The sequence below is a fragment of the Anas acuta genome, chromosome 3, assembly GCF_963932015.1.
Source record: "Anas acuta chromosome 3, bAnaAcu1.1, whole genome shotgun sequence".
NCBI lineage: Eukaryota > Metazoa > Chordata > Aves > Anseriformes > Anatidae > Anas > Anas acuta.
The window spans coordinates 29,088,296-29,106,702 of record NC_088981.1 but is presented as its reverse complement, the minus strand read 5'-3'; the positions used below and the strand labels follow the sequence as shown (position 1 = coordinate 29,106,702).

The 18,407-nt window shown below is 44.3% G+C and overlaps 1 protein-coding gene across 2 annotated transcripts in view; it reads right to left on the bottom strand.

Annotated features, from left to right (window-relative positions):
* The window catches only part of KIF26B (kinesin family member 26B), a 293,062-nt gene that overhangs the window by 20,118 nt on the left and 254,537 nt on the right, over positions 1-18,407 (bottom strand). For both annotated transcript variants that reach the window (XM_068676375.1, XM_068676376.1), the window contains 2 exons: positions 5,867-6,029; positions 1,326-4,761 (listed from right to left, as the gene is read on the bottom strand). In XM_068676375.1, the coding sequence (XP_068532476.1) occupies positions 1,326-4,761; positions 5,867-6,029 (3,599 nt within the window). The remainder of the gene's footprint in view (positions 1-1,325; positions 4,762-5,866; positions 6,030-18,407) is intronic.

Here is an 18,407-nt window from a genome sequence, read left to right as displayed (position 1 = left end):
ATGCACTTATGGATATGGTTTTAATAGTGGTATCTATTGTGTTCACATCTGTGCTGCACATGTTCTTCCTGCTACTGCAGTCAAAAGCGTGAGGGAAGAGAGGGTAATGCATCACTCAGTTCATTCACTCTAAATGAATCCCAGAGGCAAGTAACCCAGCAAGTGGAAAGGCTGGTGAATTAGGAACTATATGAGAATAACACGTTTTGCACAGCCAGAGCTACTGCAGGGTAGGTAGCCACTGATATTACAAATACTTGTACATACCCATTCCAATGTCAACATGCTTATTTAAAAAAATAAACTAGGCATGGCTCACACTTCAGGCTGGGAAAGCAGCACCCAGGAAAAAGGTGAGGTGTCCAGCTGGTGGATGCTCCTCATCCCCTCCCTGCAAGCCTCTGAAACTCTAATGTTCTGGTGAGAAGATGTACCAGCTGCAACGGCAGAGACTCCTGGCATGGTCCAGGAGGCTCTTGCTATCTGATTAAAAAGCGTTGATGCAGCATGAAAGCTACTGGGGATTATGGCTGAACAAAGGCGAAGTCTTTCTGATCCGCTCTGTGATGACTCGAAAGCTCTCAGATTTTTAAGTACTTCAGTGAAGTAATTCCCACATTTATAATGTTATTAATATAATTTATTATTTATTAATAAAAAAATACTTGGAAGTGAAGGGCTCACAACTAAAAAGTTAAAAAACAAGAGACTCAGAGGCAGGATATGACCTTACAAGGGGCACGGCCACAGCTTTGTTCCACCTTCTAATATGGGTGGGAAGGAGCTCAGTTTCAGCTGCAGGGCATCTTGTACCCTTTGGGCATCCAGATGGCATAAGGAGCTAAAGTGAGCTCACAACAGATACTGCTGTTGAGCAAGACTCTGGTCTTGTGCCGCTGTAACACACACATACCAAGAGGTTAGTCTGTGCCCAAAGTGCTTAAGAGTAACAATTACATTTCACTGCCTCATGAAGGCATCTTTTTGGAATAAAATCAGAAGAATATTTGTACAAATAAATACTTGAATACAGTGGCCACTGACAACATGAAACAGCTTTAGGGATATGTGCTCTGTTAATGTGCAATAAACCTAAGTGACAAGGGTGAGGGGGAGACTCCACTGCATAGGCAATGCAAACATACAGACTTGGGCACAGTGCAAACCAAAAGAAGCTCAGAGCCTGGGACACTTAACCTAGCACGGCTTCTCTGCTACTAGATACGGCTGGCACTGAACTAGCTCATCTTCAGGGTTGGCCTCCCCACCGTGAACTAGTTAGCTGGTTTGGTCTGTGTCCCTCTTTCACATCACTGCAAACTTACCTGCAGTTGAGCGTTTCTTTGGATTTTTGAGACTTCGGCACCTGCCGCTGGCAGAGCTGCTATTCTCGCTCATGGAGTCTTGTGCAGAGGAGGCGCTGCCCGTCGCCTCGCTGTCCCTCATCATGCTCTCGTAGCCGCTGCTGCCCCCGCTGTGGTAGAACAGGGCCGTCTTCCCCATGGCGGGGGGCAGCTCCCCGCTCAGGACGCTGCTGTTATCGCTCCCGTGCCCACTGCTACAGCGGTGAGGTTTCCTTGGAGGGGTGATCTTGCTGTAAGGGGATGGCAGCATGTGAACGGCTGGCTTCTCCTCTCCGTGAAGGCCCCCGCGCTCCTCTGCCTCCGAGTTTCCCCGCAGCTGCAAACCTCTGGAGCCGGCGCTGCCTTGGAGCAGCTCTGAAATCCGCCCGTTGACAGCCCGAAGCGGCAATTTGGAAGCCAGGCTGGAGCCTCGGTTTCTGCTGAGGGACTGTGTTGACCAGGACATATTCTTCCCACTTGGAGGCAAACTGGAGCTCTGCCCGACGGACTGAGGCAGAGACTTGGTTGAAAAGCTGAGTGTTTTGGTGGCAGAGGCAGACAGGCTTCGGGCCTTGGGGCTCGCCAACAGGAGCTTGCTGACAGCAGAGATCTTCGACTGGCCGGCTTTTGGGGAGGCCCCTGCAGACTGCGAGAGCCCCGAGTTGGTTGGTGAGGACATGACACTGCGGCTAACACTCCTCCCAGCCCTCGGCATGGTGGTGTCTTTTCCAGGGTTCATTTTGGAGCTCACAGAGGACAGGCTTTCTGCTCTTTCCAGTGAGAGACACTCATAGTGGCTTCCTGTGGACCTTCCAAGGGAGTTGGTCCTGCTGGCGAGCTGCTCCAGCTTGGCACTGAACAGCTTGCTGCTGCTGTTGCTGCTGCTGCTGTCAATGCCAGGGCCCTTGGGTTTGGCATTCAGCTCCTCGGGGAAGCTGGCCAGGAAGGGCCCAGGCTGGCTGGAGGGACTGCTGGTGGTGCTGCTGGCTGCGCTGTGCTGGGGGCTGGCTCTGTTCTTCTGATCCAAGCTTGACTTTCTCACCGGTGGCAGAGGAGGGGTCCCTTTGGGGCGAGTGAGGACACAGTGTTTGGGAGAGGCCATTTTTTTGTCTAGGCTAGCCTTAGAAAGCTGAGGGTGGGCAGGAGAGCTGGCTCCGCTGCTGTCGGTGACCGTAGGCTGGAGGTGATTGTCAGGTTCCTCCAGCTTGCCTGCTTTTGGGAGCCCTCGAGGGAGGCTGCGGCTCTTCAGGCCATCAATGGAATGAACGGGGCTTTGGGTTGCAGAGCCTGATGCTGCCATCTCACACCCATCCACGATCCTCTTCAGACTGTCAGATCCTGGGGAGACAGAGGCATCCCCACCACTGCTGCTGCTAAACCTATCTGCTGAGGGCTGCTTTGTGCCATGCTCAGGCTTGGCTGGAACTGTGGCCATGTCAGGCCTTGGCCCATCAATGCTCCCAGAGCTGTCCTTTTTAACATCTTCTTCTCTCTTCAGCCAAGGATCTTCAAATTTGATATCCTTCTTAGCACTGGATTCTTTCCCCTCGTGGGAATGGGCAGCCTTTGGGTCTGCAGTTACTGCTGATACAGCGTCATCAGTGTCTTGTGCTTTGAAGGGATTAACGGCAATACATGGATAAACAGTAATGTTTGTCTTCATTGGGATGTAGCCCTCACAGCTACTGAGGCTTGCAGTGTTTTTAATTGTGACAGTAGTTTTCCCTAGAGCTGATATTTTACAGCCTTTGATGGGTGGCACTTTGCCGAAAGCTTCCTCCCCCATTTCTGACAGTATGAGCATGTTGTCTGTCACTGGCTTCTGTTTGTCACCTACACAGATCATGCTGGCACTTTGTATGGTGCTTGCAAACTCAGACACAGGGGGTTCTGCCATTGCTTCTCCATGCCCATAGCATGCCTGGGCAATGAAACTGTGGCATGACTGTTCGCCATCACTCCCTGTGCTCATTTCACTCAACCATGAGCTGATAGATGAGCGCCTGCTGCCATCATCCTGGGATTTGTCATCCAGGCCCAACTTTGGAAGTGGCAGGAACTGTGTGATGCTGACTTCAGACACAGGAGCTGCACTGGAGTAACATTCGAGATCTTCAGATATGCTGCTGATGATACTGACTGGCCTAGACCCAGAGGCCAACGCCTGCACGGAGCAGTCACTGTTAAAACTGATGATGCTGGTTGGGCGCCCGTTGTCCAGGACCCCGCTAATGGTCAGTTCTTCTACGAGGGTGAACACCAGCTCGTCCTCTCCATTCAGTTCCAATGGCTGCTGCACAGTCACCATGGTGGTGCTCAGTATCTCCTTCTTGGATTCAGGAGAAATGCTTTGTTGCTGATCTTCATCGAGGATGGTCTCTTCGAAATCCCCACTGCTGGAAGACACCGACTTCTTCATGATCTGAGGGCTCATTCCTACAGGTGGGGTCCGGATTTCTGGCTGTAATGAAGATTCACTAGATATCACCCCAGTATCCTTACTCAGAGGAGCTGGCGGGGGAGTGGTGCTGGGCAGGACTCCTTTCTGTGTATAGACCTTGCACCTCTGGGAAGGAGAAGTTGGTGGTTTGTACTCAGAGGTTTTGGAGAGGCTTGCAATGCCAAGCCGAGGAGAACCCATTGGCCTAGGTTTGCCTTCCACAAATCCACAGGTGTTGAGACCTTCTCTACTGCTCTGCAAGCTGGTGCTGTGTGCTAACTGGCAAGAGCTCAGCTCTTTACTAGAGCTCCCTGTTACACTCCTGGGAGAAGAAGGAGTTGAAACATTAGTAAGAGCTCCAGAAGGAATGGGGGAGTGATTTCTTTTAGTTTTGCTGGGTGTTGCATTTATATTTTCCTTGGCTTCTCTATCAGGATGCTGACATTCTGGCTTTGTATCTTCCTTATCTGACTCTGGTAAGTGGCTAAGCTCTGCCAGTTGGCTTGAGACAGAGCACTTAGACATCTGGTCTGAGCTAAATTGAGCAGGCATCTCTTCAAAGGGAAATTTGTCGGTTTCTTCACTGCCATCTATGCAATCCAGCCTCTCCTGGAGCTCTGCAAAGGTGTTGCACTTCAGGCAATCTCTTTCAGATGTGCTGGGCCCTGATTCATTACCTTCCTCCAGCCTTCCCTCATTTTTGGTCTTTTGCAGTGCAGGAACTATGGGAACAAAGTCAGGGGGACCCTCGTTATCTGTCAGTTCCTTATCAGAAAGGGCAGTGCCATTGGGGCCGACATAAATCACTGTGTCACAGGACTGCTCGCTGCTGGATGAATAATCAGGATCACTTGACAAATGCAAAATAGGGAAGTCTGGGTCAACGGTGTTTCTGGAATGGAAAGGTCTCAGCTGGGTTGGCCGCCGCATCCTGCCCTCCTCACAGGAGCTCTCTCCTCCAGAAGAACTTGATGTGTACTGCAACATCAGAGAGACAGCAACCATGACATTTAAATATTGCAAGCACTTCCTTACACAAAGCACACACACAAAAAAGTCAGAGTCACATCTAAACAGGGAAATCTCTAATGAAGCCTCTGAAGCCTCTTATATTCAGTCTTACAGCAAACACACATCAGTGTTCAACAGAGAACACAGTGCCCCAGCTCTAAATGTCCCATTTTAAGAGTCATGAGATTTCAAAAATAAAAAGCACTGAATAAATTAATCAGTATCTCTTTTCTAATTTAGCCCAACCAAAGAAGTCAGGTATTTGCCAAAGGCTTTCCTGATTTTGTGTGTCTGAAGAGGAACAAGAAAACTCGTTACACAAATAAGGCACAGAAAATACAGACAATCCCTTTTGGTCATACTACCAGCGTGTGGATTTGTATAATGTGTGCAGAGTCTCTGGAGGCACACTGCTGTGATGGTGTGTGGACTGATTTCCTTCTCTTGTCTCTCTTCAAAGTTTTTTGTCAATCCATAGGCAGTCAATTTAAATCAGACATTCACTGGTTGTACCCAATTCCCAATGCAAGCTATACAGAAGGAACCAGGCCTCCATAAGCACAGAATTGGATACGGCTCACCATCTCTTTACTTCTTGGAAAATCAATCACCCATATTTAGAAGCAGTCAGAATAAAAGGAGCACTGGTACTGGCAATGGAAACATTGCTTTGCATTTATTTTGTTCCTGCTCTCTGTGAGAAGCACAGAGAATCTAATTCTTCATTAATCCCAATTTTCTTTACAGTATTTTCATTCCTTATTATTTCATTAGTACTAAGAATATAATTGAAAATTTATGCTCTTGGCTGTATCACTAAGCAAGGCCAGCTTATGTACCTGTTATAACAGATATGTCTGAAGTCATTCCTCTATCTGAAGCTGAAGTGTTTACCCCCCCTAGTTTCTGATACATGCTCTGAGCCATTCGCCTAGGACAGTTCATATAACCTCTGCACTTTGGAATTGATTACTGATGTTGTATTTGCTGTTCTACCCAATTAAGGAACCTTCAAAGTCCTCCTTGCTCCCCCCTCCAGCATTTACGAGAAGGAAGTTATACATTGCCTTACCTTAGTTTTCTTTTTCTTCATCCTGAGGACTCTTGATGCAATCTGGATAGTGGACAGCGTCTCAGCGTAGTTCCCCGCAGCGGCTGAAATGTGAGCTATCATTGTGGTGCGGCAGTTCATATTCCCCAGGGACTCTCGAAGCAACATGGTGAGCTTGCTGTCTCTGCAAAATAAAATGAATTAAGGCTGCATTAGCAATCGAGGTTTCACTTTGACCATTGTGATGTGACTTGGGTCTCAGTAAGATTTTTTTCCCCTCCTTTTAATGGAATCCTAATTAGTTCTGTTCCTCAGGTTTGCACTATCTTGTGTCTGCAGCTGAGCACACTGAAAGACCCTAGACTACGAGTTAAACTTCTTTTGTCTTCCCAGTTCCCCCTCTGTCTTCTGGTCTCACTCCTTCAGCACTGTCATCTTTGTGAATACAGAGCTGCAGACCAGCACTGGGGACTGTTAAGGAGCCACTGCAGCAGACTGCTGCCCTTTTCCAGTGTGCAGTGTACAAGCAAACTCTGGCCAAGCTCTGGAGGACAAGAATGTAGACTATTAGATTTGAGGACTCAAAGTTTTTCTTGCTTGCTGGGGCACTGCATGATTCAATAACACTAGTAGTTAAATCACTGAAATTAATTTTGGACGATACTGGTGAAATACAAAACAATCAAGCCTTAAGACTTCTCACAATTGTTCTTTCATATTAGATCTTTTCTTCCGCTGAGACGGGAATCAAATTTTCTGTTCTTGCCATTTACTCTATTGTTCAGAACAGGATAGCTTTTGAAATGCTGATGCCTTATTGAGGGGCTATGACTGGACTAAGAATGGGAATTGTCAAGCATGACAATTTTAACAGCATAATGATGCATATATAACATTTCTGTGGTGTTCATCCAATTCTGTAGTCAAAAACATACAATATATTTTTAAGGGAGCTTTAGCTACGAGATGCACAGGTTGACTAGCTGACTAGTTCTCCTTTTTGAAGAGGGCATCTCCTACACTAAAGGTTGTGGATAATCATTACATACAGCTCAAAGTAAAGACAATAGCCCAATATTTACCTCCTGTTCAATGAATGGCTTTCACTGTTGTAATAATAGCAATACTGTCAGTGGTTACGGATCAGATTTTGGGGGGTCACTGATCAGTATCTGCTAATACCTAGGGTGCATGTGTGCCCTTGGTCATCCACTTAACATTCCCAGCTGATGGGAATCAAAAAAACAGCTGCAATTTGTGGGAAATAAACCTATTTCTACTGGATAGGACTGACAGACAATCATCAAAATTCTTAAACCTCTATTTTGATTGGGAAAACAATAGCATTTTGTATGCGTATTTCAATGCATCTAGCAATAAGGTTGGGGAGCTCCCAAATGGTGCTTCTCCTGAGTTTTCTAGTACTCGTAATTTCAGCGAGGCTAGCAATACTGGATAGAAAATATTTTCTGTTTCAGAATTTCTGCTTCCTTCTGCTCCAGACTCATTGAAAACAGTCTGGCAGCTTTGAGAAACAAACAAACATCCATAAAGACTACACTGAGACAGCCTCACTCATTTCACTTGTGACCTAAGGCTGCTTTGAATCCACAGATCCAGAGTTAATAGGCTGCTGTACCCCAGGTTAGTGGCCCTCCTTTCCATCAAGGAATAATTAAGATGTCAAATTTTGTACATCAGTTACTGCCACTCCAATGCAGAGTTAAACAGAAATTATTAACATCTGCACAGAAATCAATAACAAGCCTTTCATTTGCTAGTGCTTCTATCATAGCAAAACATGAGACGACAGGGGAAAGGGCAAAAGAATGCATTCTGAACATGTCGGTCTCCTGGGAATACATAACCCATGCAGCCAGCATCAGCACGCTGCGGCGTGGCTCTCCTAGAGCTATATGCATTATGAATATAAAATAATCTGTGCCATCTGCCTTGCATTGAAATGCACACTTGCAAGAAGAATGACAGAGGAAATTCTTATTCTATAATTCAAATTCCATGACATATACCAGAAAGAAACTAAAGGGCAGATTTTTTTTAGGATTGAAGCAGGAAAATTAGCAGCAAAAAAGCCCAACCGATACTGATTTCTAATTTCAGAGTTTCCACATTCAATACTGCCTGTATCTTGACTGTCAGCTTTAGACACAGAAAAAAACTACTCTCCTGTCAGTATTGTATATTGAAAAATAAAACTAAGAGGAAGAAATTTGCTAGCCTCATATTTTGTCAATGCTAGACATTGTCATAGTTTCACCTGTTCGTGGTTCACTGATCTCTCACAATAGCACCTACCAACTTCTAAAAGAAAGAATGAAAAACAAAGGGAACATAGTAACACAAACATGTGGCTTAGCAACTATTAGTTTTTAACTCACCCTATCCTCAGCAAGTAAAATTATTGACAAAATACTTTGTGCAGATCACACAGTGTGAGATGAGAAGTAGATGGTTTGCTCTTCTGAGTGCTGACATGGTATTTCAGCTTGAAAAAGGCAAGGCTTTGAATTGCTTCATTAGGTGATTCACGAGCTGGTATTTGCAAAAGCAAAATTTCCTGTGAAGCCTTAAGTTTTACAAAGAGAAGGTCTGGACTGAAAGAGTTTTGAGAAGGAAGAACTTTGTTGATCTTCTGTCTGTGCAAAACAAAGACATAGGAAATTTTGAAGAAAGCTCACAGAAGGGCTGCTGCTCTTGGGTGCATGTTGCTCATTAAATTGAGCAAAGGCTGGTTTGTAGAAGGTTACAGATTTCTCACAGCAGCATAGTGAACTGTTTTCTATTTCTTGTCTTCTGAGACCACCATACAAACTGGGATCAGTGTGAATTAGTCCTTTCACTGGCTCAGCAAGAAGGAAAAAGCATACATCTTTACGTTCCTCTTAAACATATCTATCTTCCTTCCTCATGATTAATTATACTCAGATCAAACAAAATAGAATCATACATTAGAAGAATGAAGTACTCAGGATAATGAAAAGTTTGCTCAGACTCTGCCTGAATCCTACTTGACTATGTGCATTAAGTACAAGTCCTTAATTTCATGACTGGATACTATTTTTCCACCATACTGAATCACTGTACAGGATAAACACTGCTCCCTGAACAAGACGTTATCCAGTCTTTCGTTTAATCTCTGCCTTTTAATGTGTGGACTCGTGCTTATCTACTGTTAGGACTACACAAACTCAGCTCTGCATCCAGAATTACTTATTTCTTCAAAGGCTTTTTTTCTCTTTCCTGTGGAGCTCATCAATGAAGTATCTGATGAATGCCTCTGAGGTGAGGTACATAATCCCCTGTTAATACCTGCAGCATTGAAGACTTCACTAAGCATAGGTGTTTGGTGTGAAGCACTGATCTTTCAGAGTACTGAGCATTATACAGTCTTTCATATTCAAAGCACAGCTTCCTTTGACTTCCTTTGCAAAGAAAATGGTGCAGCTGTTTCTCAGCCTGGGTACCCAACAAACCAGGAACAGCCACCTACAAACAGCAGTAATGCATTAGCCAAACCAGTTCTGAAGGTGGTACCAGCTGCCTTCAGAATACCTCCCTGTCCTTGCACAGCTCCAATTTCTATACTCCTTCCAACTTCTGTCATAGGTCAAGGCAGGAATTTATTGACAACGACCACATCACAGTACAGTCCCGCTTCATCTCCAAAGACAGTCCTTCACTTGCCTTGAAAGAGATGATAATTTTATGGAGAAAATGAAGTCCTGCAGAGAAAACAATATATATAGCCCATGGAGCCATAGTAAGTTTGCCAATATAACCTTATTACTGGCATTTTCCGTCCCTGTAGTAATTGATTTCACAATCTGTATATTCTTCTCATATATTTTATGTCATTTCAAATGGATTTATATTTACACTTCAATGAGGCATCAGCAGGCCTGAAACCTTCCCATGTATTAAAAAGCCTCAACTGCTGAACAAGCTGATCAGCTGGCAGCAGCACCCAGCTGCCACCTTTTGTATGGAAAAGCAATAGGGAAGGAGGAGGTGACTCATGATTTACCTTGAGGTTTTGTTAGTATTTGCTGCTGGTGAGGAACAGTGAGATTCAGGAGTACTACAACCCTTTCCTGCAGTACAGGATAGTTTTCCTCTCACACCCTTTTTGCCATGCTTTTCTCTCATCAGATACTTCTGTTCCCTTCTACCAGTGTTTACCATGGGCTTTTCTCATCCACCCTTCTTAATCATTCTCATACCCACACCACGATCCTCACCCCCTGCTCCCTCCTGAAGTGGCCCAACACTGCTCCATCTTATGCTGCTTTGCTCGAACCACCCAGACTTCGCCAGTCTCCAGCATCATTGCTAGCACCTCTCCTAGAACTGATCTCCTTTTTCTTTACCTCTTGCTCCCATTAATGTCCTCTACTGTCACTGTACAACCACCAAAGCCCCTCTCCCCACTTGAATCCCCTCAGCTGCTCACTGATACCCATCAAAGGCATCCCATAACCCCCACATAACTTGGCACGGCTCATTGCACCATACTACATAGGTGAGGGGGCATAGCATGGACGGAGCCTTCCTGTATCTTCCAGCATCTGTCAGATCCTTCAGCTTTATGAGAATTCGTGCTAGTAATGTGTTCAAAATGTGTTTCACAGAAAAGAGGCAAATGATAATTGCTTTTGTTTAGGGCTGCAAAATAGAATTCATGAATGGAAAATGAAGCAGTAAGAACAAATATTATGCTCAGTAAATTTGCCGGAATTTTCATTGCCCAGCATCTCATTCTTTGTATAGGAGAGGCAAGGACAGAGCTTTTCCACAAACGGAGGGAATGCTGGAGAGGAAGATCCAGCTAAAGTCCTGGAATCATGATTTTTCTGTGGAATTATTAAACCAATCCTATTAGACTCTTTGTCGTCCCGTCCCATCCCATCCCCTTAATGAAAATATTTTCCTTGTCTTCCCCTTCCACTCCCCCTCCTACTATAAGGATTTTGGCTATTCAGTGACAAAAGCAGCACCATCAGGAGTAGAAGTAATAACACTGCATAAGAGTTATAATACAATATTATTATAAATAAGCTTTAGGACGTGCACGGGTGTGTGTTTGTGCTCTCTATTAATCATACACCTTGGTGTCTTCCTAGGCACTTGGCCAAAAGAAAAATGTTGTCAAGTCCCTCAAGGTGTTATTGTTACAGGATAAGATGATGTATGCCCTCAGGTGTCTTGTAATCTAATTATTTACAGGGGTATGTCAAAGGAAAAATCTCTGGAACTATGGCAGCTATTTTTGATCGCAAAGTCTTAACTCTGCTCCCTAGTGCTAATGCACAGCTTTATTTGTAGTAATAAATGCTTGCATAATGAGAGAATCATATAAATACTCCATTTGGTTTTGGTTCCTATTGTACAGAAATACTCTCTATAGAGGGCAGTTCAAAACTTAAAAGGCACAAAACTAACACTGGATGTTACAGGTAGGTAACAACTGAGTTCATGAAGAACCAATATAGCTTGCTTAGCCACGTCTTTCCTTTCTGTTCCTAATTTTTACAGAAGGAGCAAGGAAATAGGAGCAATGTGTGTAGGCACAAGCAAAATGAGGCCAGTAAAGTGGCCAGTAAAGCCACTCGGTGATTCAACCATGTAAGCCTGGCTGTGTAAGCAGAACAAAGCAAGGCAGTTGAAGAAATATGGATAACATGTTGGACCTTTAACCTGGGGAATCCTTCACCTGATAAAATGAGGCATTGGGGAAATTGTAAACTTGTTCCAGATGGAGGCTAACTAGCCTTAAAGGGAAAATTAAGCAAAGTGAAAATCTCCACTGACACTACAGTTAGTTGTCTTGTACGAAGCACACCAGCACAAAACAGAAAGCTGTCCTCACTGCACAGGGGAGTGGGGAGCCAGCTGAAAGGAGCACACTGGGGAGATACTGTGGTCAGATTCATGTGCTGGGAACATCAAAACCAGGTATGAAAGGATGTGACACTGCAGAAGTCAAGGGCGGGAAAAAGGAGTTGCTGCAGTCAAGTATGGGATGGCAGGGGGTTATACTTGAATTCTAATATTAAAAAAAGGTATATGAAATATAGGTTTTCCCTCCACAATTCTTGTCTTGTAGGAGCCTAACTGTGCAAATTTCATATTGCAGAACGATCCTTGTGCATGTGACAACACATAAGCACATGACAGGTGCACAAAATGGCATTTTTTTCTTTCTTTTCACAGAAGACAGAAATTAATAATAGGACAACCCAAATAGCTCCAGCTACACTGACTCCTTGAAACTGACTGTCCCTCTGACCATAAAAAAGGATGGCTTAAGAGCTGTAACTTTGTATAGAAGTAGATCCCAAAGCTGGTGAAACTTTAATAGTCAACAAAATAGCCAAAGAAAGCCTGTTATCCACAAATGACATAGAAATTCCCCAGACTGGAGGTTCCACTGACTGTTCTCAGCAATTCGTGCTTATCCACAGTAGATCTACCTCACAATAAAGCAGTTTTCATGGTTTCTGACACTTCCAGCCAGGGTCTGAACTGCACACCTCTACACCAGCCCTGGGGAAGCCCAGAGAAAGATGTCCCCTCCATCATCTCATGCTCCCTTGTGCCGCCAGCAGAGCTGAACCAGCACAGGCTCCATCCTCCAGCTCCTAGCACAGAGCCAAGCTCCACTCACAAGGAACCATTAAAAAGACATAGACAAAGCACAACGCGAATCAAAAGAAAAGGATCCTGGTTGGCCCAGCTGGCATTACAGTGCCAGCTCCAAATAAATTCTCGGCTGAAAAACAGAAGCTCAATTAATCCAGGGAGCTAATTAGGCTGTGCAACTGTATGCTGGACTTAAAGCCAGATTCCCCCAAACCAGCCATGCCACAGGAAAACCTGAGCAGTAAATAGACTGTGATTTACAGGAGAAAAAAAAATCCCCACAGTTAAAACCAATAATGACACAGATTTTAAACCATTTAAAGACTTTGCATATGGCCAGGCCCTGTCGTAACCTCCACCAAAGTACACTCACAAAGGGAAGGAAAAAGCCTTCCTCCCTCAATCCCCCATCCTTTCTTGCTTGGCTCCCTATCTGGAAGCATCACAGGGGCTCAGCTTATCACTGTGAAGCGATTTGGTTGCTTTGAATGAGAGGACAACAGCCGTACCCACTTCTGAACAGCCCCTGGAGTAGCTGAGGAGCCTGCCTGCCTCTGCTGGGCTGCCTTCGTCCTGGGAGCAAACAAGGTGGAGAGCGGCCGGCCAACACCATTGCTACAGGGCAGCGGTGGGGGAAATCACATAGCAAAAACAGAACACAAGGACATGTCCCCTGGCAATCTGCTGAGGACACGTTCTGGAAGCCACCTTCACAGCAGCCCCTCTGGTGGCTGATTCGGGTGGGTGACGGCCTGAGCATGGCGAGGAGAGGCCTTCAGCAAGGGCAGCAGCCACCTCGGCTTTCACCTCAGCGCAAGCAGACCGGCACGACCCTTGTGTTGTGCACACCCCAGGCAGCTGGGTGACCATTTCGGCTGCCTCCCTGGTGAATACAGTGTGGTCATTTGGAAGGGGGACAGAAACGGTGCTCGCTGCTGTGCACAGCGGCACCCGCTAGCCCGAGGAGCAAGGAACAACAGCACTTTGCCCTTTGCTTTCAAGGAGTGTTATGATTCATATGTACCGAGAGTGGAATACCAGGGTTATTTCCTCACACAGAAAATTAACTTCAAATGTTTGTAATTGATCCATGAATATTCATGATCTTTTGGGAGGATTTCATAATTACTTCATTCTGGTTAGACTCATTTGATCTGCAGTAGAGACAGCAGTAGTTTACACTCCTTCATCAAGACGCCAACAATTTGGCAGCGTGACCTTCCCAGTTTCCTGTGCTGGAGAGCAGCTCTAGTTATCCTAATTGCAATCCCAAATGGAGTGGTACCTGAAAATAAATTGACTGCTGTTCGGTTTTAGAAACCACTCCACTTGGAAGTGCTGCTAGCATAAACAGATGACATCTCCAGGAAACTGGAAGGTCACTCAGCAAAATACTTTGCATTTTGATAAGTAAGATTTTATATGGCAGCCCCCTGCAGTCTTCAACCCACAGTATTATCATAGCGGATGGAGAACACAAACACTCCTGCACAGAAAAAAAAAAAAAAAAAAAGAGAGAAAGAGAGAAAAAAAAAGAAGAAAAAAAAAAGGAGAAAAAAACCCAGACTTAATCTGTCATTAATATCATGAAAATTATACGGTTCACCTATGCTACTCACTAGACCTATTCCAAAAGAAAGTTAGGTTTAGAAGCTTATTCCGCCCATGCATCTGTGCACAAGTTTGCCTTATCACTTCCAGCAATAAACTTTCAGCCTGTTGGCTAATTTAAAGAAGCTTTGAGAAAACAATTTAAAAGCCTCAAAGTCTCCATAAGTATTGTGAGAATTGATGGCTGGGTGGATGGATGAAATCGTATTTGTGCTCCCACAGCAACGTGTCTGAGAGTCCTTAAACACTACCCTTGAACACACAAGGGGAAGGTACACAGGTAAGAGAAATTGCCAACTACGTGTCAACTTTCAGCCAGTATTTATACCTTTCTGGATGCCAAAATTAAGAGACACATTATCAGAAATGTGATTTTCTTGGTGCTGATCCTTGCAGAACTGCTCATTTAGATTAACAGCCCCAAAAATATCCACTCATATGAAAGTGGATCTTGGCTATCAACTATTAACAACATTAGAGCAAAATATACACTCAGATACCTGAAGAATTAGTGCTATCCCTGGTAGTCAGTTTATTAGCTCTTTAAAGTTCCTTTTCACATACAACTCCAAACTCTCCTTCACAGAGAAGCATGAAATTATTAAAGGCTGCTAAGAGAAGCAACAACTTTTCATTGGCAGTGAAGATGGACTCAGCTACAGCCAATTGATGTGCTAATTTAGGATTCAAATCAAGCAGATGAAGCAAATTCCAAAACTGGGCAATTTTTATGTGTTGTTTCCCATTTGTCAGTTGGGGATCCACATGCCTGAGGTCCAAACCATCTAGGAATTCAGGACAGGTATTTTGGAATTCTGTACTGACATGTACAGGTGATACATGCAGATCCTAGACACTTGGAAAATCCCACTGAAGTCAGCAAATATCATGTGAGTCCATCACCTTCCAAAAATCTGGGTAAGTAACTAAATCTGGACTTAGCTGTCTATCTACACAGCTTCTCCTTTACATCTCTGTTCTTCCAAAAAGCAAAATGGACTAGAAAGCTGGTTTCACTTCACAGATTCCATTTTGCCTTTTTTCAAGTCAAAATAAGTGTTTTTTTTAACATCTGCAATGATGTTTGAAGAACCAGATGAATGGCAGAGTTCTCTGTCCCCTAAGTCCTTTGCCTCTATATTTGCACTTCCAACAACGAACAGGGGTGGGTTGAGCTTGTTAGGAACTGGAGAGAGACCAAAAACTCATTTCACATAAAAATTAATGGCCATCAGACAGCAACAACTTTTGTCTACAGATGGGCGGAGCTATCCTCACAATGGGCTGGCTGATTGAGAGATGTGATGAAACAGACTGAACGACAACAGTGATGTTGCTATCTTGCACTGTAATTAAAGATTACAGATGAAAAAAATCTGTATCTGTGACTGGCTTGGTGATGTCTGAAAAAAAGCCTCAAAACTGAGATTTTTATGAGCTGAAAACCATGGTAGTGTGGTCCGAACCCAGCTGTCACTGAAGTCAACAGAAAGGCTTCAGCAGGATTTGAATTGGGCTTTTACAGATTCAGTGATTGGATGCATGAGATGATGAATTGAATAATCCCTTCTTGAAGTCAAATACATGGCAATGAAGTTAAACCATGGAACCACAGGCAGTTTTATGATGTGTTTAAAAGTTTTTGGCAGCACAGGGCCAAATCTAGCAGCTGCTGCAGGGCAGTGGGAATTTTCTCATCTATAAACACAGGCACAAGAAAACTAAATGTTTGGTTCTCTTACCCCCCTCACACTTCATCATACTTTATTCATAGAGGATGCGAGATAAAACCTGAGGGACCCCAGTCTCCATGCAAATATTTCTTATTGTAAGCAAAAGTGGCCAAATCAATATATAATGATTTTAAATGTATATGTGTTTGTCATGTAAACCATTTGGAGATTGGCCGTATGAAATACATTTATCTTCATCTATGCAGCAATTTAAAATATTAATGATGCACATGCATTTTTCATATTATGTAAAGTTGTGCTCCCCCTTTAAATGGATTCTTTATTTTCGTGGGATTTATTTTGCCCACTGTAATGCCATTAATTAGAAAACCTCTTCAACAGACTCTCATATCTCCAGCACTTCAGAGATCTCTTAATAGCCTGTGACAGCAAAGAAAAGGAACTCTTTTAAATTTGGTGTTTTGTAACCATTACATAGCTTGCAGTTTTACCTAAGGTAACCAGAGCATGTTTTAGAATTCAATAGGCATCTATTACACCCAGAAAATCAACTGTAAATTTGAGTATTTCCATGCTAATAGCTGCCTCTCCACAAGATTGGCAGTCAGAACAGACTTGTGAGTGCCAAAAAGCAAAATACAACTACTAATGTTTGTATGTATTTAGCTTTAAATGATAAAAAGATATCTATTAAAGAATCAGCTGTTCAAAATCCCAGAAGCATTAAAATAAAATTTCAAACACAAGCTGAGCCAGTCTTTCACAAAAAGCCCCTTTCAACCTTCAACCATCTTCAGAAAGCCTCAAACTGGACTCATTTACAACGTGCCTGGAAGGGCCCTGTTCTGTTTACAGAGCTGCTGCTGAAGCTCGGTAATTCTTGCAGCTGAAAATAGTTGAGGCTGCGGGAATATTTTGGCAAAGTTCTTGTCATAGTCTTATACTCTCTACTTGGCATCTGCTGTTGAATTTACTTAGAGAGGATACTAGAGGGACATTTGGCCTGAAGCAGTATGGCCACTATTATGTTCTTAACTTCGTATTACTGTGATGTTCTTAACTTCGTATTACTGTGATTTATAGCAAGGCTCTGCAGTCTCCCTCCTGCATCCCCGCCGCATGCCCACCGCACTCTCCTGACGATGGGGAAATGCGTTCCTCAGAATCCCATCAGTCGCTGGGTTTGCAGGCATAGGAGAGGCCCAGGGGAAAGATGGTCATTGTGTTAAGGACAGCACACAGCCAACAACCACAGAGAAGGAGGAAAAAGGAACACATTGTTTGTTCTGTGTTCCTGTGAGACAGTCATCAGAAGGGGGTGATGCTTGGGGAGGGAAGAAACCGAATTATCACCTCCTGATCCTGTCCTGTAGAGAGAATCATATGTATCATCCTCCATAAGCATTTACAAGACCCATCATTGAACACATTAGTGCTTCCTAGCACTGCCCACAACCACTGCCATTTCAGAGCAGAATGCTAGAAGCCATCAAATCTCCTGTTTATTCGTGTTCCAGCACGACCCTTTGGTTTCCTTTGCTCTCACTCCCCAGTAACGGGAATACTCCTGCTGCATTAACAGGCAACACATTGCTGCTCACCCTCTCTCTGTTGCCTCACCCTATTTGGGTATGGAAGCAAATTAATTTAGTCTTCTCTCATAAAAATGGTTTGGGTTGGAAAGGACCTTAAAGATCACCTGGATCCAGTCCATGCCATGGGCAGGGACACCTCCCACCACACAAGGTTGCCCAAAGCCCCATCCAGCCTGGCCTTGAGCACCTCCAGGGATGGGGCATCCACAACTTCTCTGGACAATCAGTGCCAGTCCCTCACCACCCTCTGAGTGAAGAATTTCTTCCTTATATCTAATCTAAACCCACCCTCTTTTAGTATAAAGCCATTACTCCTTGTCCTATCACTACACTCCCTGACAATCCTGGTCCCCTCACCAGCCTTTCTTGTACTTGTTTCAGACTGAATTCATCCTTCATCCATGTAGGTGACCAGAGCTTTAACCAGGAGAGGAATTGCTAGTCCTAATATTTATGCATAGGGGCATTAATATTTTTCTATTGCCATTCCTCATGTGTCTGCAGACTTCATTACCTTCTCACTGTTGCATCGCCTGTGGACACCCGTGGTCATTAACCGACATGCCTAAATCAGCACACGCCCCCCCACACACACTCCTCTGTCTAGCTGATGAGCTCCCAGATTTCAGTAGAAATTGTTAGCAGTCTGTCAGAGCAAGCCCTTGCACAGGCCATTAATGCCATTTCTATTACTCCAGCCCTCAAGGTCCTGCAGCTGCTCCCAGCTGATGTTCTTCCTTTGTACAGACGATGGCTCTTTGCTTTGTGCAACCAGCCACCGTGATTAGCATGCTCCTGCTTTGTGTGTCAAGGCTGCTGATAATAACATGAAATAAAATCTCTCCCAAAACTGATCCTTGAGGAACTTCCCTGGTGGCCTTTCCTCTACTCTGATAGCTTCCACTTCAATGCAAGCAACTGCTGCCTCATCAGTCTTCACTATCAGATGCATCTTACAGCTCCCTGTCTTCTGCAGCTTAACAAATAATTCCTCATGGGGCT